The 23,076-nt window shown below is 35.1% G+C and overlaps 1 protein-coding gene across 5 annotated transcripts in view; it reads right to left on the reverse strand.

Moving 5' to 3' along the window:
• AGTPBP1 (ATP/GTP binding carboxypeptidase 1) overlaps positions 1–23,076 on the reverse strand; it is a 198,468-nt gene that overhangs the window by 117,905 nt on the left and 57,487 nt on the right. For all 5 annotated transcript variants that reach the window (XR_007719870.1, XM_050761609.1, XM_050761610.1 and 2 more), the window contains exons 4-9: positions 22,956–23,023; positions 19,934–19,997; positions 19,062–19,208; positions 13,834–13,965; positions 10,762–10,855; positions 1,937–1,974 (exon numbers count right to left, since the gene is read on the reverse strand). Coding sequence is in view for 4 of the 5 variants with exons in the window: in XM_050761609.1 (XP_050617566.1) it covers positions 1,937–1,974; positions 10,762–10,855; positions 13,834–13,965; positions 19,062–19,208; positions 19,934–19,997; positions 22,956–23,023 (543 nt within the window). In the remaining variant the exon portion in view is untranslated. The remainder of the gene's footprint in view (positions 1–1,936; positions 1,975–10,761; positions 10,856–13,833; positions 13,966–19,061; positions 19,209–19,933; positions 19,998–22,955; positions 23,024–23,076) is intronic.

The raw sequence follows: 23,076 nt of genomic DNA on the forward strand, positions 1-23,076 counted from the left end.
TTGTTAAAAGCCATTATGATCATTCTAATTCCTATTACAAACCTTGTGTGTTTCCACCATGATTCCCAATAGCCTAAATGGTATTTATGAGAAATATTAAAATTCTTCATGAAAGATCAAGAAAGAAACTTGCTCATAATTCAAACACAGGTGCTGAGTGCCCCTTAAAGGAAGTGAACTGAGCTACATGCAATCTGTGCTGAGCACAATTAAAACATTAGTAAAGGGAACTTTATTCATGTATTCAGTGTACCAAACTCACAATTAGCCTATGTCTCTTCTTCCCTCTCTAAAATCTAATTTATCCTTTTAAAGAAAATGATTGCTCCTCCCCGCCAAAACCAAAAAAAAATTTGAAAAATAAATGAGAATGCTCCAAAATGCCATGATTTGTTTAAAAATATGCAGTACACTACTAAATTTTATTTTGCATCATTCAATTTTCATCCTATTTAGGGCTATGTGTCATCTGAAAATATATTAAATATAAACTGAAGTCATTCTACTTGTCAGTTACATTTCTTATTCTGATGGAATAAACAGGTATGTTTGCCCACCACCCTCGTTTGAAAAAGCAGGGAGTAAAAAGGAGACTACTAAAAACTGAAAATATTAAATTACAGTCATCATGAATTAATTGATTTCTATAAAATACTTGCAACTTATGAGAATTTTAGCTTTTACTAACTTAGAATTAATGACTTTGCTATCAGTGATCCTGAAAATTAGTAAGCTTTAATAAAACTTTAGTTTTAACAGCTATTCTAATCTACTCCAAATCAAAAGTATTTGCCCATATTAAGAATTAATCTTTATACAGTTTAAACCACAAACTCAGGACCCATCAAAGCAAAGCTAAAAATATCTTCTAAAATTAATCCACATGTGATCTTGGTCTAAAGCTTACCACATCATATATGAAAATAGAGCTACACAGCTAATCTAATTGAGTGTCATATACTTCATTTGAAAAATAAAGTTGTTAAATGAGAATTATATTATTTACTACTAATACCTAAGGTGATTTTTAAATTTTAATAAATCATTACCAAATATTAGATTTTTGATCATTTCATTATTTGCTATTATTAAAAAAAAAAAGAATTCTGGTAATTCAAATGTAAGGGCAAGTTGGTCTCACCCCTGACAGACAGTTCTTGATGAGCTAGCTATTAATTATGTTTCCCTTGTGGAGGGTGGAATGTGGTGGGGACATACAAAAGTCACCCAGCCACCAACACAGATTGTTAAGACCAAATGTTACTGTGATTAAACAAAATGTTTATTTAATCAACCAATAGACCCCTGAAGCCCAATAAAAAAAATTTAAAATAAAGATACTCAGTATCTTGGAGAGAAACAATATATATAAGTACAGACGATTACTCTCCAAAAGCATAAGACATATCTACTCCAATACTTCAATTCTGATAAGGAAAACAGTGCTTTCTTTTGTAAATGAATTAGGCTGTAAATGTATATTGTCACATTTTCTAAATGTTATGTAAACTTACATTTATGGTAGAAATAAAATCTGTAGGGTTCTAAGTTACTCACAAAATCAGAGATAGTAGTTGTTAAAGATATTTCTTATAGTAAAAGTTCAATACCATGTTAGCTTTACTTTCAAAACATGATACTTATATATTTTCCTCTACTAATGGATCGTAATGTTATCTAAATTACTTAGAAATAAGAAATCAATGTGCTTGACTAAATTATAGAAATGTACTAAATAAATTATAGCTCAAAAACATAATATGGATTAGTTATGATGCATAGCAACTATGCTAAAAGGAAAAATCAATTTTGACATTAGAATATTATAAACCAGTTTTATTACTACAGTCTAAATCTACATTTCCAGTTTCTTTAACATAGTAAATAGAATTCTGAGAAAAATAGTATCTAGTATTTCTAGTATTTAAAAACTTACTTGATTTTAGCAATGCAGCAAGAGTGTCTAAAGCAACCCTGTCAACACAACAAGAAAACACAAACAACAACAAAACTAGTAAAATTAATCTACAATAGTAAATTCATACAATCTTTTTCAATAAGTCATTATTCTATTATCTATTCCAAAGTTTATTCTTTTTTAAGTTAATTATACATGGTATTTCTCTGTATGCATCTCTCTCTTCAGCTTAATATTGGATATGAAAAAGATTGAAATATCAATAGATGGGAACAAAAAAATGTTTTGAGAAAGAAAAAGAAGGAAATTAACAATGTCTAAGTTTTTGCCAGAAGTTAGATGAACGGAATCATTCATCAGCCTCTGTATCTGACCTGAGAGTTAACAAAGGAACCACGCTATTAAAAATCATACGCCGTGACTTGCAAAGGAATTAAAAACAAATCTTAACACGAATTCATAACAACAAAATTCTATAGATATTGTAACTTTCTGACTTGAAAGTTATTTCCGTTCTATCGAGGTATATATCCTCCTATTTAAGGCCATAACAAAGGAAAAATATTTTGGAACTTGAAGGTTGGGGAGAAGTATGAACCCTTACCATTTTTCAGCTATGACGCACCAAGATGAGTAAGAAGCCTAAGTAGTATCTCAAAAACTCTTACTGTCCCTTAGAGGACAAAGCAATCACCCTCAAAATCGAAAGTATTTAAATTGTATTTGAACACAAATAGTCACACACAGTGAAATCAACTGCCATTAATCAGCTGTAAAAATACACATAATATCACCATGGAAAACCTGTAATTCAAATCGCTTATTTTTAATCAGTTACTGAAGAAATGGCACTTAATTTCAATAATTTTTAAAATGTAAGGCACATATTATGGTACCTCTTGGTAATACAGCAACAATTACAATTAATTTGCATTAAAATTGTGTATATTATGAAACAATCATTTCACTCACCATTAAGCATTTGTTGAATGCCTACTTGATAACCACAGTAGCAAGTTCTTCATGGTTATAAAATTAGAAAACAAACTTATCTCTTCCACAGATAATTTTACAATCTACATAATGTAATAAAAGAGCACACCTATGAAAAAACTGCTCAAGAAATTAAAAACAAAAAGGAAGTAATAAAGTAAAAGTTGCATACATCAGCAGTAAAAGGGAAGTAGCATGACTAGGTGTAAGTAAAGGTAAAGAGCATAACAGATTACAAGACTTAAGATGGGTAGGTAAAGTTCATAGCAAAATTTGAAACAATAATCCAGGACTAGGCACACGGTAAGTGCTTAACAAATGCCCAGTAAGAGGAAGTTCTTAATGGCTACACTTTCATTTACTGACAAAAATAAAGCAACCATGTAAATCTTTATAATAATGTTTGTAAAATAATAAATAAATTCATACCTGTAACTTCCTCAAAACAATGTGAAGTGTTGGTGAGTTAAAAGTAAACATTATAAAATTTTGTATTACATTTTCATTGCATTGAATTATCAGTAAGAAACTTTCCATACTTTTACACTTATGCAATAAAATGTACAGGAGAATATAAAACTATGAGAACAAGGATGGCTTTTAAATTGTTCAAAATTAAACACAAAACTAAATGAATGTTCCATATGAGACTGCGATTTATAAAAACTAAAATGGAAAGGAAAACTACTTCAGCAAGACCTGACAAATGCCAGACACTGTTACAGGTGCTTTATATATGTTTTCTAGTTTCCTTCTTAAAACAATTTTGTTCCACAGAACTGAAATATAACAGGCCTAGGGCCACATAAAATCTCAATGCAACAGAAAATGAAGAATGTAATTCTCTTGTTAAGAAAGGAAATTATGAAATCAGAAATGTCAGTCTCCCTTTGAGAAGGCTATCTGAACTTTCACTTCCAGACAAGATGGAGTAACAGAAACCGGATGTACCCTCTCATTTGATGTAAATTTTTTTTATGGACAAAATGGAATGGCTGTTTAAGATACTGGATATCAAGCAATGAAAGAGAGAGATCCACAGAAATGGCAAAAATGAGATGGGCCCTACAACTGCCCCAGCTTACTACACCTTGAGAAAGAGACCAACCCACAGCACAGGGAGATGGAACCTAGGTAGAGTCTGGCAGATCCCAAAAGTTGAGCAGATGAACTCCCTGACTGAGGACACAGAGGGTCCAGGGAGGTCAAGTCAATTAGAGTTCACAGGGCAGAATACCAGAAAATGAGAGCTGTACAAAAAGAATGCTCAGGGATTTTCAGCGAGTTGTGTTGGAATATTCAGCAAAGTAGTGATCAGCACATGTGTGTGAAGTAACTACTAAGGATGGGGAAAAGCCATCCAAAAGGACTGGAGAACCACATTCAGTATTCACACAGGGCTGAGAACTGTGCCTGTTCCCACCAATCGCACTGGAAATCCTCGTAATTCATTGGGTAGAGTGCTCCTAAGGATTCTGCCTCAGTAGTGGGGAATAATCAGTCCTAAACGGTGCTTTGATTCCTTCTAACAAACGTGAAAAGACATTTACAGATCAAACTATTTCCAACTAACTTAACCACATCCCAGAACAAACCTCAAGAATATAGAAATACGAAAATATCCAGCACTCAACAAGGTGAAATTCACAATGACTGGCACTCAAAAATTATCAAGCATGCAAAAAGCAGGGAAAAAAAGACCCACGATTATAAAAAAAAAAAAAAAAAAATTGAAACAGACCTAGATCTGACATAAACATTAGAAAACATTAAAACACTTATCACAATAGTACTCCACGTGTTCAAGCAGAGGAAAGATTTAACATACTGCAGAAAGGCAGTTTTTCTGAAAAGCTACCAATTGATCCAGCCATTCCACTCCTAGATATCTATTCAGCAGAAATAAAAAATATATGACCATAAAAAGTCTGTGAATGCTTATATATCCCAATAAACATTCACAGCAGCTTTATATATATTTGTAACAGTCAAAAACTAAAAACAACTCAAATGTCCATTAATAGGTGAATGGATAAACAAATTACAATACAGCCACATAATTGTGACTACTACTCAACAATAAAAAGGAATAAATTTTTGATACGTGCAACATAAGTGAATCTATAATCATGATACATGGAAGAAGCCAGATCCACCCCACCACGAAAAAGAGTACACACACTACGATTCCATTTATATAAAATTCCTGAACTTACATGTAACCAAATCTACAGTAATAGAAGGCACAGCCATGACCTCTAGGGCCAAAGGAGAGACGCAAGGGAAGAACTACCAAGGGGCACAATAAAGCTCTGGGGGTGATGGAGATGCTAGCTTGATGTGGTGACAGTTTTTCACAGCTGTAGCCATATATCCAGGATCACATTATGACTTTCATGGGCTCCAGACGACTTCTTTGCCTTCATAGGCCCCTTCCTTCAAAAAAGTATTTAAGGCCGGGCGCGGTGGCTCAAGCCTGTAATCCCAGCACTTTGGGAGGCCGAGACGGGCGGATCACGAGGTCAGGAGATCGAGACCATCCTGGCTAACACAATGAAACCCCGTCTCCACTAAAAATACAAAAAAATTAGCCGGGCGTGGTGGCGGCGCCTGTAGTCCCAGCTACTCGGGAGGCTGAGGCAGGAGAATGGCGGGAACCCGGGAGGCGGAGCTTGCAGTGAGCCGAGATCGCGCCACTGCACTCCAGCCTGGGCGACAGAGCGAAACTCCGCCTCAAAAAAAAAAAAAAAAAAAAAAAAAAAAAAGTATTTAAAATTCATATAGCATTTTACAACCATGTTGGTGTTGGTATAAAGATGAATGCACTAATATCACAAATGAAAACACTTTCTTCAGCCTAAAAGTTCATTTTTTATATGATTTTTAAAGAAATTAAAACATTTTTATGGGACCCTAGAAGTACTGTGCCTACCAAGCCTAAAGGCTTTAGCCCAGCCTATATGTTCATTCTCATCAAACTGTACACTTTGAATGTACAGATTTTATCATGTCAACTACATCTCAGAAATGTATTTTTAAAAACAAGTCAATGTAATATAAGAGAAACTAAGTAAACCCCTCTTCCTATGGTTACTGTTTAATTTCTACATGTTATAAATCTCTTCTATTTAAAAAGTGATTAAGAAAGCTGAGACAAAATATTTCCTCCCCAAGGCACTAAACAATCTGCTGATTAATCATGTTAAGAAGGTCTCAAGACTCACTGCATTACATGTATTATCTACAGTAAGTAGCAGACTCCACTTACCATTCAATGTAGTATGTTTCTTACCATTACTAAGAAGGCTTCTTTGTCAACTTTTATTAGAGACTACCATGATCCATCAAAAACATTAACTTCTACATATATACATAGAAGTCAAGTTTTGTGAAAGACTATGCAAACTATGCAAAGTTAAGACACAGCTAACATAGAACACAGTGAAAGATCACAAATTGTGCTTACTGCTAAGTACATGCAGTTAAATCACTGTTATGGGGTGAATTGTATCCAAAGAGATATGTTGAAGTACCAATCCCCAATACTCCAAATATGACCTTATTGGAAAACATCATCATTGCAAATGTAACTAGTTAAGGCAAGATCATACTGGAGTAGGTGGACCCTTAATACAACAGACTGGTGGTGTTACAAGGAGAGAGAAGACAATGCAAAGACAGACACAAAAGAGGAGAGTGCCACGTGATGATGGAGGCAAAAACCGAAATGCTACGGCTGCAAGCCTAGGAACACCAAAGATTGCCAGCAAACCACCAGAAGCTAGGAAGAAGCAAGAAAGGATGCTCCCTTACAGGTTTCAGAGGGAGCACGGCCCTGCTGACAAGTTGATTTTGGACTTCTAGCCTCTGGAACTATAAAACAATGAGTCTGTTGTTTTGAGCCACTCAGTGTGTGGACTTTGTTATAAGAGCCCTAGAAGACTAATACAATAACTTACATGCAATCACTTACCATGAACTCACAAGACTTTCCTTTCTACAGCTGATTCTTTACTCAAAATTGTAAAAATCTTAGAGTGCTTTCAGAAACTCTCCCTACTGGCAGTTGTTACAACTGTTTAAACCAAATGAAAGTGCTTCTGACAGTTTCTAATCCTGAAATAGAACATCTTTTTCCTGTTGATGTTTATTTTTCAACACTGGAAAGCTGGGATATGAACCCAGTTCTTTCGGATGGCAGTTTCTTATTTCCAGTAGATTCAAAGATATAGTCAAGTTTGGTGCAAAGTCATCTGTACATTTTTACCAAATGTTATTTAAGAGTTATTTTTAGAACTTTACCACAAAGAAATCACTGAAATTCTATAACATTCATAAGTCAGAGTAAATTAATGTTCCAAAAGAATTGTAAAATATTAGATTTATTGAAATGCATAGTTTGTATTATGTTAATTAATTAAAATTTCTCAGTATAAATAATTTATACTTCCTCATGTATTTTTCCAGTCTTCATATTTCCACAAAGAATACTACAAGCAACGATAATTCAAAAAGTAGTCTGTGGCTTAGATTTAGGAGATGTGAAGGAAAAAAGCTTAAGTACCCAGGTACTAGTGAAGTGACATCTACTTTCAGTTGTAGGGCAGTCCTTGCAATGACTTCCAAACCTATGAGGAAACTCAAAAAGATACAGTTAAAATAACCTCCTGAGTTGCTTCCTTCTAGATTAACAGTTTTAAATCCAAAACCTAAAATTTAAAAGGAAAGGAAGCATAAGCCTTCAAATATACCTCTTTCTCAATCTCAATCTTCTTCCCATTAAATGTGGAGCATTGTTTAAAGGGAGGAAGAAATACAACAGAAAGCTCTAGATGTCTGAGGTTTTTAGTTAATTAGAGGAGAGACCCTCAGATTACTAAAAATGATAAGAGATCAAGATATAGCAAGTTTGGTCAATGAACGGCTTGTTCTTTTTAAAGTAAAAATAAAAGATTGCTTTTTCTTTTTAAAGTAGAAATAGAAAAATAATGAATAATTCATCTTTTCTCTGATGTTTTAGATCCACTGATTTCTATAAGGTTTTGGATATACCCCATGTGGTGTATTATAAAGATCCTTTTGAAATGCTCCATTTCATTTCCCCTGGGAACATTTTGTATTAGATTTGATAACTTGGTTTTAATAGAGCATGAAGTACATCTTAAGTAGGAGATCATGGACATTATACAAAAAATAAATTTTAAAATGCCGTACCGATTAAGGGGGAAAACAGCATATAAATGAAAGCATAAAGAATGTACTTTTAGTGTTACCTAGGAATCATTCATACACACACTACTGCATTGCTTACCTAAACTGTATTACATTAATACAGGCATTGTGCTAATTATAGGAATCATTTCATTACAATCTTATAATAGAGGTGCTAATACTATTACCATTTTACAGACAGGAAACTGGGGCATAATAAATTAAGTAACTTACTTACATCCTAGGGCCAGTAAATGATAGAGCTAACATGCAAATCCAAGTCTGTCTGCCTGCAGAGCCCACTCTAAACCACCATAAGACGCTAATATTCTGTGTTACCGATTGTGATACAAACATTTTGTTTGCTTTGTTACATTTCATCAGATAGTCTGGGATTGTGTATAATTCTTACGCAGCTGTAACTATGCTGTCATCCCACCAAATGATATTTAATAATTATATGTGCAAGTAAGTTCCCAAAATATTTTAAAATATTTGACCGTTATTAAGAAGGGGTGAAAACACTGGAAATGTCCTGAAGCCTATTTGTTTAAGAGTAAAATCTAATCAAATAGTTCATGTGGACAAGTTCTGCATTACAAAAGATTCACAGCTAATAAACACAGGACAGAAATAAAATTAGATAAGTTATTATTTTCCAACCACTAATGAAATAACAGATATAGGCAATGTCATGAATGACTGCTAAATCACTGACTGAAAAGTGGATGGGGACATTTCTAACGGATAGATCACCTCAACTCAATGATCTTAAGTGACATAAAACAAAGTTGCCAGCTCCACCTATGAAATATTTTTGACCAAAAAAAAACAAACCAAAATCCCAAATCTAATCAAGCCACAGTTTTATCAGTATATAGAAAACGTAAGGGTATATAGAAAACATAACTCATATGTTAAGTTATTCCAGGATATAGTCAATGTAAGCCAGAACATGGGACATTTTAAAAGACCTATCACTCAAGTCCTTCATCACATAAAACAAAACCAAAACATAGGAAGACTTTTTTTGATTTCACAAGATTATGAGACATAACAATCAAATATAATGTAGAGACTTAATTGAGACCCTGAACAAGCAAGCCAACTGCAAAAAAAAAAAAAAAGGCATTTCCTACATAATCAGAAAATATCAGATACAATGGCTGATACTTGCTTTAAAATACGCTTGGAAAAAAGAAAAACAGAAAAGGAAAATGAAATTAAAATGACAGATTTTTGACAGTAAAACTGGGTAACAGATACAACAGAGTTCATTATATTATCCTCTCTACATCTGTGTAGGTGTGGAAATTTCCTAAATATAATGAAGACTAATGCATGTATCTTGTTTGGATTCTGAGTCAAACAAACCAACTAAAAAAGGGCTATTTTGAAACAACTGAAGAAAACCAAACACAGACTAGATTTTAGATTGTATTAAGAAAGTATCAGGAGAGAGAGGTGGAGGATCACTTGAGCCTAGGAATTTGAGGCTACAGTGAGCCATGATCATGCCACTGCACTCCAGCCTGGGCAACAACTCCATTTTTCCCTAAGGATACTGAATTCACAGCTGAGAGAGGGAGAAAGAGATGCGAAATTATTTTAAGCTTTGACAACCAAAAATGTGTACACTCAGTGATACATAGCCAAACTGCATCTCAAAAAAAAAGAAATTAATAATTTTATTGGCTATGATTGTAGTATTCTGCTTATTGTTAAGTCCTTATTTAGTAGAATTATATACTGAGGTATTTAGAAAATAAATAATATTCAAAGAAAATAATCCAAGAGAAAATATCTAGGATCTGCTTATAGAAATACACACACATTTATGTACATATAAAACACCTGAGATTTCTTAAAAGTACCCCAGGAAAAACAAACAAACAAAAGTGTGGAGTGGAAATAAATGAAACAAAAATGGTGGAATGTTCAGAATTGTTAAACACAATAAGTAATTAATATAACTCAATATAATTAGTTTAATATAATATAAACTCTATTTTATGTATATTTTTAAAATTCCACAATAAAAAAAAATTTTAAAGAAAGAACTCTAAAATGGTTTAGGAAAATATTAAACTGTAACCAATAAATGAGACATGACTTTCATTTTCTGAGGCTGAAAGGCCTAGGAATGAATAAAAATACATACATACATACATACATATGTGTATATATACACACACATAATGGATGGGGAAAAAGAATGATGTGATTTTGACAAAATAGAAATATATCAATTTAAGATTGTTCAGGTATTCATAAGAATGAAGAAGTCATTACAAGATTGTAAAATTGGGTGAGAAATATAGTAGGCACTCAATAAATGTTTCTGAATGAATACTCTATAGATAATCTTTTTTCCTTTTACCGTATCTAGAAATGTTCAGTCTCAGTTACTATAAACATTATATTCAATGAATTCAAAACTGTCCAGTTTTGATATATTTGTGAAGATTAAATTTTATACTAAAGAAAATCTTTATCATGATAAAATCATTATTTAAGAACTAAGAAATGAAATAACCCTGGAGACAATTTAATTCAACCTGCTCATTGTACATCTCAAGATAATGAGGCCCAGAGTAACAAAGGCTATGCCTATGTTTATATTCAAAACATTTACTCACTTTATAAGACTGGAATTCTTCTTACTAAATGGTCCAATGATTTTAAACATCAGTTCCACAACTCCATTTTTCCCTAAGGATACTGAATTCACAGCTGAGAGAGGGAGAAAGAGATGCGAAATTATTTTAAGCTTTGACAACCAAAAATGTGTACACTTAGTGATACATAGCCAAAAACATATACAAATTGTTGAGTAAACGTCAACTCAAGCCACTCTTAAAGTCCATCTAAGCTAACCACATGAAGAAATACTGTTTTTTGTTTTTGCTTTGTTATGGAAAGTGCAGGGAAATTCTGAAACAAGTTATATGCAAAAAAAAAAAATATATATTATAAAAACAATTCTTCAGTTACTCCATACTTCTCTAATAAATTTAGTGAACCTCACTGAACACCAGGTTATGGGGATTCCAAAACAAGAATAGCCTCTGACCTCAAAGAACAAAGTGCAGAGAGAATGAAACAAATAATTACTAAATTACTTTCAAAATTGATTAAGAATTGTAGACTATTTGGATTACACCACTGAGAAGTTCCTAATTCAGAGTGAGACACAGACATTTCTGGAGAAAATGATGCCTAGGCTCAGTCTTTAAAAGTGAGTAGGTATTAGCTAGGACAGGAGTTGAGGTAAAGCAGTAGATGTGGCTCTGGACACAGGAATGATACAAACAACAGAACGAAGACAATGAACATCACCATGTGAGCAGTTACATATTGTTAAACACAGAGTATCAAACAAAGATACACAAATAGGAAGATGAGGTGGAAAAAGAAGTTGAGAAACAAATTATGAAAGGCCCTAGAAGTTGTTAACTCTTTTGACTATGTGGAATCACCCAAAAGGAACAACAAATCAGATGTGCATTTTAAATAAACAGGTCAGAATTCAAAGAACTCTGGGGAAGCTGGTTTTGAAAGACACATTAGGAGGCTATGGTCTAGGTAACAGGTAATGAGGACTTTAATTAAAGCAAAAGTAGCAAGGAAAAAGATGAAACAATTTCAGTGTTTAATATGGAATATGCAAATAATTACCTAATCAGAAAACTGTGCTTAACATTTTTAATTCTGAACAAATGTTATTAAATATATTGTAGAACCAGGCACAGTGGCATGTGCCTGTAGTCCCAGCTGCTTGGGAGGCTGAAGCAGGAGGACTGCTTAAGGCCAGGAGTTCAAAGCCAGTCTGAGATATATAGCAAGACCCTGTCTCTAAAAGAAAATTGTTTAATAAACAATTTTTAAATTATAGATAAGCCGTTTGCTAGCCTTCTACTGGTTAATCCAATAAAATGCCACCAAAAATGTAGCTCCTAATATTTCGTAGGATGATCTTAATTTTCTCGTATCTGTTTATTACTCCATTATCCCTTCTAATTTCATGTCTATACTGTATTCCTTTTACCTTGACTGGAGTATTTGGTAGTTTAGTTGTTTTACTTTTTACATTTTGGGGTTTTTGTTGCATTGTTTTTTTTTTTTGAGATAGTGTCTTGCTGTGTTGCCCAAGCTGGAGTGCAGTGGTGCAGTCTTGGCTCACTGCAGCCTCAACCTCCTGGGCTCAAGAAATCCTCCCACCTTAGCCTCCTGAGTAGCGGAGACTGCAGGCACACATCACCACAACCAGCCAATTTTTTCCATTTTTTGTAGAAATGGCACCTCACTATGTTGCCTGGGCTGGTTGCAAACTCCTGGCCTTCAGTGGTCCTTCTGCCTAGCTTCCAAAGTGCTGGGATTACAGCCATGTGCCACTGTACCAGCCTATTTTATTTTTAATCCAATACAGTTGTTTTTTTTTTTTTTAATCAACTGCTTTTCTATTTTCTAATGCATATTTTTCATTTTCCCTTTATTATTTCATTTCTTGACTTTCCTGGTGTTTATCTCTGTTCTTAACTTCATTGGTTAGGTATCTAATTCATTTATTTCCTTATGTTCTTTTTAATTACATAAGTGTTATTTAAGTGTTCTAAGCTGTTTTCCACAGAGCACACCTTTAGCCATATTTTAAAGGTACTGATATACACACACAGAGACATATACGTAAGCTTACATACGTTTATATATTACATATATGTATATATGCAATATACACACATATCTAGCACTCTATCATTATTTTACAATAATATTCTACAGTAACATATATTCTGCAATTCAATCTTAGGTTCTTTCATTAACCACTTCAATTCTGCAATCAGAGAATAGAAAAAAAATCCACACCTCATGGTGTGGAACCTCGTGTTAGTGAGTGTGTGTTCTGGAAGACATTTTATCTGAGTCTGTCTCTCTGTGATCCCTCTTCTCTCTAACTTCCTCAGAGGTTCCCATACTAGTTATTTTCAGTTCTGCTACTTCCCTGTTGATTGCTGAAGAGAATCAGCTCCAGGTGACCGTGCTACTGCATCCCTTCCTTTTCTGCTTTCCTCTCATCTGTGACAGTCCAAAGAGGCACAGGAGCTTTTCCAGTGGCCAATACCCTCATATTCTTCCACATACAGGCTGCCTACCCATCCTCCTCACTCCTATCCTTTATAAACTGGGGAAATTAGTTAGAATGTTCAAGGTTTTATCAACTTAATCTTCTTCTTTTGTTGTTGTTGTTGTTGTTGTTGAAATGGAATCTTGCTCTGTCACCCAGGCTGGAGTGCAATGGCACAATCTCGACTCATTGCAACCTCCGCTTCCCAGGTTCAAACGATTCTCCTACCTCAGCTTCCCGAATAGTCAGGATTATAGGTGCCCACCACCGTGCCCGGCTAATTTTTGTAATTTTAGCAGAGACGGGGTTTCGCCATGCTGGTCTTGAACTCCTGACCTCAGGTGATTCGCCCGCCTTGGCCTCCCAAAGTGCTAGGATTACAGGCATGAGCCACCATGCACAGCCCAACTTAACCTTACCCCACATCACTTTTGTTGTGGTTGGAGTCAAGAGTTAAAATGAGCCATATTAAATCTTCTCTTTCCTTTTTCACAAATTTCAGAGGTTTACAGAATCATAACACTTTAAAATTCTTTTTGTGTAACTTTCCAACACTGAGTCAACTAAAAGCCACTTAAATACTCACAGTTGGCAGAATATACTCGTAAAAGCTGAAGGCAAGGTAGAACCAAGCGATGATTCTGCAAATTCTGCTTGACCAAATTCAGGGTTATATTCAGAGCCCCATTAATTCTAGCCTTTACTCCAAATTTTTTATCTGTTTAAAAAAAAAAAAAGACAATTAATTCACGTATAACTTTTCTTTTCTTTTTTTTTTTTTTTTTTTTTTTTTTTTTTTTTGAGACAGAGTCTTGCTCTGTCATCCAGGCTAGAGTGCAGTGGCTCCATCTCAGCTCACCGCAACCTCTGCTTCCCAGGTTGAAGCGATTCTCCTGCCTCTGCCTCCTGAGTAGCTGGGATTACAGGCACCCACCACCACACCAGGTTAATTTTTGGATTTTTAGTAGAGACGGGCTTTTGTCACGTTGGCTAGGCTGGTCTCAAACTCCTGACCTCAAGTGATCCACCTGCCTTGGCCTCCCAAAGTGCTGAGATTACAGGCATGAGCCACTGTGCCTGGCCCACATGTAAGTTTTGAATGAAACAATGATATTATAAATCAGTGATGTAAATTTTAAATTTATATTGTGAATTAATATTATGAAATATAAAGTTGGCCTGAAAATAATAAAATTATAATCCTTATTTGTATTATTTTTAAAATAAAACATCCCTTTTATTTTAAAACATTAGTTGAAAGAACATACCAAGAAACAGACAGGGGGATAGGGCAGGAGGATGGAGGCCAGAGTAGCCCAACACTTAGACTGTCATAAAAAAAAAACTGAACTGCTCTACTACACGTATACATTTGTCCAGTTCAACACATTTCCCAGAACACCATCAGAGAGTCAAGAGGAACAAAATCTAAATGTCCATTACAGCAGTACTTACTTAATATGAACCATATTCCTTTCTGACTTGTAAAAAAATAAAAATTAATTTAAAAAATGAACAGCTTATATAGAAAATAATCTGGCAAACATTACCAAATAAATTTCTAAAGGGAAATAATTCTTAACACAGAAAGGGAAGAAAAGATGTTCTTAATTTTTATTCTTATGAAGAGATTAAAACAGTAAAAAAAAATTTAAATAAGAAAAACTTAAGAATGTTAAGATTTATAGTAGACATTGGAGATACAAACGGTGGCAGGGTGGGTCAGGGGTGAAGGTTGAAAAATCACCTGTTAGCTACAATGTTCACTATTCAGGTTATGGGTACACATTAAATGCCCAGACTTCCCCACTACACAGTACACGCATGTAAGAAATCTGCGCTTGTACTCCTTCACTATATAAAAATACAAATAAAAATGAATTTTAAAAAAGACTTAAGATTGGGTGCAGTGGCTCACGCCTGTAATCCCAGCACTTTGGGAGGCCAAGGCGGGCGGATCACAAGGTCAGGAGATCGAGACCATCCTGGCTAACATAGTGAAATCCCGTCTGTACTAAAAATACAAAAAATATTAGCCAGGCGTGGCGGCGGGCGCCGACAGTCCCAGCTACTCGGGAGGCTGAGGCAGAATGGTGTGAACCCAGGAGGCGGAGCTTGCAGTAAGCCAAGATCACGCCACTGCACTCCAGCCCGGGTGACTGAGCAAGACTCCGTCTCAAAAAAAAAAAAAAAAAAGACTTAAAGTAAATAGGACCAGCAAACAAAGAATTTTAAATCAAAATAACTCAATATTCCTGAGGGAAAATTATCTTATCTCACTAGAAAAATAAAAAGAATAGAAAAAACACTCAAAAAATTACCATATAATGTCCTTGAATGACATAAACATGGGAAACTAGGGCAAACCATAAAGGAAATAGCCCAAATTTAAAAGAATATATAAAAGAAAATAAAGATGAACTAAAACTTAAAAGGGATATTAAAGAACTATTTTAAAAATCAATATCTTAATTTCATGAAAAGTAGAAGAAAACTCAGTTCTGATTAGAAGAGAAAGCACAACAATACTCATCAATAAATCAGGGGGTTTTAACAATTTTCTGCCAAATTATGGTTTTCTTATTTTTTCATTTTCCACAAAAATCTCAAAAGGGAGTCTTTAGATCTTAAATACAAGAGCTAAAGAAAAATAAGAGATAGCTAACATATTCCTTAAATAAACTAAATACATCTTTAAGTCTTAAAGCTTCTAATACACTTGGAAAATTAAAGTCACCTCAGGGTTCCTTTCTTTAAAACAACACCTATAAAAGCTACTAATTACTTATACAATACATAAAGACAGGCTAGAAATATGTATGTTAATAAATACACAAACTATGTACACATGCATCCTTATTTTTTCCAATAAGCATTTTAGCCAAATACTCAAAGTTTAAATATCACATGTATGCCACAGGCAAAGGCAAAACTCTTTTTTTTCTTTTTGAGACAGAGTCTCACTCTGTCACCCAGGCTGGAGTGCAGTGGCACAATCTCAGCTCACTGCAACCTCCACCTCCCAGGTTCAAGCAATTCTCCTGCCTCAGCCTCCTGAGTAGCTGGGACTACAGGTGCGCGCCACAATGCCCGGATAATTTTTTGTATTTTTAGTAGAGATGGGGTTTCAGCATGCTGACCAGGCTGGTCTCAAACTCCTGACCTCGTGATCCACCCGCCTTGGCCTCTCAAAGTGCTGGGATTACAGGCATGAGCCACTGCGCCCGGCCAAAGGCACAATTCTAATAATTTAAGGAATTACTTTAATCTTTGTGCAAGGAGACAACTGAACTTAAGTTCTAGTCAAAGGGTGCCTTCCCTAGTTAACCTAAACTCAATGAACTTCTTCCTTTGTTCTATATCCTATTTTTCTCAATTTGCATTTTTTAATATTTCACATGTCTTACAGTTGTAATAACTGGTCTCATAATTTTTCTATTTTTCTCTTCTTCATGGGGTGTTTTGTTGTTGTTGTTGTTTTGGTTTTTTTTGTTTTTTTTTGTTGTTTTTTTTTTGAGATGGAGTCTCGCTCTGTCGCCCAGGCTGGAGTGCAGTGGCCGGATCTCAGCTCACTGCAAGCTCCGCCTCCCGGGTTCACGCCATTCTCCTGCCTCAGCCTCCCGAGTAACTGGGACTACAGGCGCCCGCCACCTCGCCTGGCTAGTTTTTTGTATTTTTTAGTAGAGGGGGGTTTCACCATGTTAGCCAGGATGGTCTCGATCTCCTGACCTCGTGATCCACCCGTCTCGGGCTCCCAAAGTGCTGGGATTACAGGCTTGAGCCACCGCGCCCAGCCCTTATTTTTCTCTTCTTAAGTAAGATTGTAAGTTTCCTGAGCATTCACACTATGCAACACAAATATGACTATTAAAGAAAACAGTGACATATTTTACCTCCATGTTCTTCAAAACATTCCCATCCATACTCCTTCCTTCTAGCCTCAACAATACCCATATTGCATGTATCCTTTAGAAACACATTGAGAGGGCACATACACACTCCAAGACACATTTGTGACCCAAACATTTTTCTTTTTTCTACCACATGCAATAGAATTCCTCATAAATTTTGGATTCTCAGTTCTTGCAGGTCACTAGTTGACTATAAAAAAGCATTTCGGCCAGGTGCGGTGGCTCACGCCTGTAATCCCAACACTTTGGGAGGCCAAGGTGGGCGGATCATGAGGTCTGGAATTTGAGACCATCCAGGCCAACATGGTGAAACCCCGTCTCTACTAAAAACACAAAAAATGAGATGGGCATGGTGGCACGCGCCTGTAGTCTCAGCTACTCGGGAGGCTGAGGCAGGAGAATCGTTTGAACCCAGGAGGCGGAGGTTGCAGTGAGCCCAGATCACACCACTGCACTCCAGCCTGGCAATACAATGAGACTCTGTCAAAAAAAAAAAAAAAAAGCATTTCATTACTAAATCTAAGAAAAAGCTGTAGCATTTTAGATTTTAAAAATTAAGTACTCTCCATAAGAAAACATTGGAGAATGCTTCTGGACGTTAGTCTGGGTAAAAATTTATTTAGTAAGACCTGGAAAGCATAGGTAACCAAAGCGAAAATTGACAAATGAGATTACATCAAGCTAAAAAGCTTCTGAACAGCAAAGGAAACAATCAACAAAGTGAAGAGATAACTTACAGAATGGGAGGAAATACAGACTACTCATCTGACACTAGACCAATAACCAGAATATATAAGGAGCTCAAATAACAGCAAAAAAGAAAAAAAAGAGAAAGGATTTTTTAAACGGGCAAAAGATCTGAATAAATATTCTCAAAAGAAAACATATAAATGGGCAATGGGTATAGATAAAAATGCTCAACATTACTAATCATTAGGGAAATGCAAATCAAAACCATAATGAGAGATCGTCTTATCCCAGTTAAAACAGCTGTTACCAAGAAGACAGAAAATAATAAATGCTGGTGAGGATAAGGGGCAAGGGGAACAATCATACACGGTTTGCAAGAATCTAAGTTAGTACAGCCACTATGGAAAACAGTATGGGGGTTCCCCAAAAAACTGAAAATAGAATTACCAGATGATCTAGCAATCCTACTGTTGGGTATATATCCAAATGGAAGGAAATAAGTATACTGAGGACTATCTGCATTCCCATGTTTACTGCTGCACTATTCACAAAAGCCAAGGTATGGAATCAACCTAGGCGTCCATCAATGAATGAATATATAAAGAAAATGTGGTTTATTTACACAATGGAATATTATTCAACCATAAAAAAGAATGAAATCCTGTCATTTGCGGCAACATGAATGGAACTGGAGGACGTTATGCAAGTGAAACAAGACAGGCACAGAAAGATAAATATCAATATTCTCTTTCATACGGGGAAGCTAAAAAAATTGATCTCATAAAAGGAGTGAATAGTGGTTATCAGAGGCTGCCAAGGGTAATGGGGAGCGGGAGATAAAGACGAGTTTGTTAATGGATACAAAAATACATTTCAATAGAAGGAATAACATCCAGTGGTAACATAGTAAGGCAACTATAGCTAATAATAATTTACTATATATTTCAAAATAGCTATAAAAGAAGATTTGGAATGATCCCAACACAAAGAAATAATGAATGTTTGAGGTGATGGATACCCCATGTACCCAGATTTGATCATTACAGATACATTTGTATCAAACTATCACATGTACCCCCATAAACATATACAATTACTATGTATCCATAGAAATTTAAAATAACATTTTTAAAAACTGAGTAGTTACAAGGTGAGAGAATCATGTTACAAAAATAGTTCTAGATTCAACAATCATACAAATGAAATCCCTTACCTTTTGGTCCAATCTTTGCAAGAATAGAATGAATCTGTACCATTAAGTCCTCATGTGGGGGAGATTCTTTGCTGGCATTCATAAGTAACTGCAACAGTATTTGAGAACCACCTTTGGTGACTAAGAAACTCACTCTTCTACCTCCACCTAACAATAAAAAAGAAATTGAAACAACAAATCCTCCCATATTAGGTATCATAACTTGTTAGCATTCAAGAAATGGTTAAAACTGATGACTTCTAAAATCAAACAAATACGGCCGGGCGCAGTAGCTCACTCCTGTAATCACAGCACTTAGGGAGGCCGAGGCAGGCGGATTCACCTGAGGTCAGGAGTTCAAGACCAGCCTAGCCAACATGGTGAAACCCCACCTCAGCTAAAAATACAAAAATTAGCCAGGCATCGTGGCGCACACCTATAATCCCAGCTACTTGGTAGTTTGAAGCAGGAGAATCTCTTGAACCAAGGAGGCAGAGATGGCAGTGGGCAGAGATCGCACCACTGCAGTCAAGCCTGGGCGACAAAAGCAAAACTCCATCTCAAGCAATCAATCAATAAAATCAAACAAATACCGTCAACATATTTTGTTTAATCTCATTTATTTAGAAAATAGAACACAAAGGGTAAACACAAATCATGCTGAAATTCTAGGTTCAAGGCTGTGAAATACATGGCTATGGGATAGTCTGAGGGATACTTGAAAAGATACCAAAAACAAAGCAACGACAACAAAGTATGAAATTTCAGTTTCTAAATTCCAATATTCAGAATAGCCTCTATAAGAGTATCAGAAAATTCCAAATAAAGTGAATATGATACATTGTTGATCACTGTTTAGAAACAGAAATTAGACCAAAGAAACAAAAACTTACCAGCTGACACCAGCTCAACAAGAATGCTTAAGATATTAAGTGTAGTTTGAAGATCTTTTGTGTTCTGAAATAAATAGTTTGTTTTATTAAAACATTGTAAACTTTTGATTCCCAAACTTTTGAATCCACTGGGAACTACCCATATTTTACAAATAACCTTTCCAATTTCTCTAGGAACAAATGTATTCAGGTTTTCACTATTCTTTCATCATTTCAGTCTGTTTCCTTCTGCCTTTAAGAATTTTTACAAATCATTTTTAGTTATTATATTACTTGCTTAATATCGACATTACTCCAAGAAGAATCATTCTGTCATTTGAATTCCTCATCTTTCTACCAAACAGATAATAAAAAGTAAATGAATCAAAATTTAAATGGCACTACAATGTATGTCTGGTGACTACTCAGTCACCTAGCTGCCCTCCCAGAAGATGATCATGTTATTAATTTCTTTTGCATTCTGCCAAAGATAATATGCACATATAAAAGAAATCCATGTAAATATACATGTGCATACAGGTTTATTTCTCCAAATGGTATTGCTCTATAGGTACTATTTTGCACCTTGATATTTTACATATCAATAGATAAAGAGCTTCTTCTTCTTGAGGGCTACAGGATATATTCCATTATATGTCTATATCACCATTGTTTATTTAACCAGTCATCTACCCATGAAATATTTAGGTTGCTTTTAATATTTTGCTATTAAAAGTTTCAAATTTAACTAAGGATATATATTTACACGTGGTAAAGTACATCTGTACAGTAAGGTAAATGCCTACAATTTCAAGTTCAAAGAATATGGGCCTTTATTTTAATAGATATTACCAAGCTGCTCTCTAGGAAATAATTTATACTACCATCAGCAATGCAGAGGAGGGGCTATTTCTCCAAGTTTGGACAACCGATCTCATAAGTGAAAATGTTTAAACATTGTACTTCGGTTTTATTTATCTTATTAAAAGTAATGCTCAATCTCAAGTGACATCTGTGTTTCTTTTTCTGAGAACTGTGCATAGCCTTTACATGGTTTTTGAGGGTTTTGTTTTGTTTTTTTTTCCTTCCTAAATGAAGAAGTTCTTTTTTTTTTTTTTTAGATGGAGTCTCACTCTGTCGCCCAGGCTGGAGTGCAGTGACCCGATCTCGGCTCACTGCAAGCTCCGCCTCCGAGTTCAGGCCATTCTCCTGCCTCGGCCTTCTGAGTAACTGGGACTACAGGCGCCCGCCACCACGCCCGGCTAATTTTTTTTTTTTTTTTTTTTTGGTAGAGACGGGGTTTTAGTAGAGCGGGTTTTACCGGTCAGGATGGTCTCAATCTCCTGACCTTGTGATCCACCCGTCTCGGCCTCCCAAAGTGCTGGCATTACCGGCGTGAGCCACCACACCCAGCCTTTAACTGAAGAAGTTCTTTACATGTCAAAGAAATTATATAAGCCAAAATACTTTTCCTCAGTTTTCCAAGTATCCATGGTGTTTTTTTCTACATCCTTTTGTTAATATAGTTGAATCTATCAATCTTTTATAGTTTCTATTTTTTCATACTTAAAAAAGCCTTCTTTGTTGTAAGATTATTTTAAAATTCCTCTCTCTTTCTCTAGTATTATTATTCCATTTTCCATGCTTAAATATTTGCTTCATATGGAATTTATTTGGGTGTGGAATGCAGGAAATCAGGATTCAATGTTACATTGTTCCAGATAGTTACCACTCTATTCCTCACTGATCTGAAATGCTACCTTTAATAAATAATACTAAATTCCCATATGCATTTTGTTTTTGGATTTTCTATTCTGTTACATAATAGTAGTAGTCTATCTATTACTCATGCATAATTTCCAAACTATTTTAATTACTGAAGACTTCTAATGTTCTTTGATATTTAATGGGGATAGTCCTTTCTCATTTATCTTCATTCTCAGAAATGTGCTTTATATTTTGCTGACTATGTCTCCCCATTTGGACTTTAAAAACAAAACGGTTAGGCCGGGCACAGTGGCTCACACCTGTAATCCCAGCACTTTGGGAGGCCAAGGCAGGCGGATCATCACCTGAGGTCAGGAGTTCAAGACCAGCCTGGTCAACATGGTGAAACCCCATCTCTCCTAAAACTACAAAAATCAGCCAGGCATGGTGGTGTGCACCTATAATCCCAGCTACTTGGGATGCTGAGGCAGGAGAATCACTCGAACCTGGGAGGCGGAGGTTGCATTGAGCCGAGATCACGCCACTGCACTCCAGCTTGGGCGACAGAGTGAGACTCCATCTCAAAAAAAAAGAAAAGAAAAAAAATTTGGTAAAATTTTGGTTAAAAAATTTGGTAAAAGAAAGAAAAAACATGTTGGTAACTTTTATTGAGATTGCTCTGAAGTAACAGATCAGTCTAGGGAGAAATGACATCTTCATGATGCTAAGACCTCCTATTGAAGAACATGAATTCATTTCTTGTTCTTAACATTGCAACTGAACAAAATACAGAATCCTGATTCTGAATACATCCTGTTGGTTCACCCAAAACTTTACACTGGCATAGAAATTCAATTATCATCAATATAATATAGTTAACCAATATGTGTAGTAAAATCACAAATGTATATCAGCTAAAACAATAAACGATAATTTTCAATGTCAACCATTTGTTTTAAGCTAAAGATTTATTTCCAGCTAATGCTTTATTTTCTATTACCAACTAGAATGGCATGTTAGGATTACAATTTAGTTATCATTATAATTGTAAAAGGGAAATATACTTCAACAGTCACCTAACACATATTAGAATATTTATACCACCATTCCAAATAGTATTTTAAAAACCTAAAACAAACTTTCATTCACTGGCTTTACCTCTAAAATAAAAATTGTTACATATATATACACACACACGTGTGTATATGTATGTGTATGTGTATGTATGTACGTGTGTATGTGTTTCTGTGTGTATTTATACACACACATAGGCTTTTTCTTCTTCAGTATCGCTTGGCATTAGTAGTTACATAATTAAAGTGTGTCACTGATTTACCTCTAATGTTGACAGCAGAATTTCCATTCCTGTAGAACCTTTGGCTGTCATTTCTCTCCTTGTTTTTTCTGAAAAGTAGCAAACAATTTTTTTCTCAAATATACATTTTTAACAGTATGTA

This window comes from Macaca thibetana, chromosome 15, assembly GCF_024542745.1.
Source record: "Macaca thibetana thibetana isolate TM-01 chromosome 15, ASM2454274v1, whole genome shotgun sequence".
NCBI lineage: Eukaryota > Metazoa > Chordata > Mammalia > Primates > Cercopithecidae > Macaca > Macaca thibetana.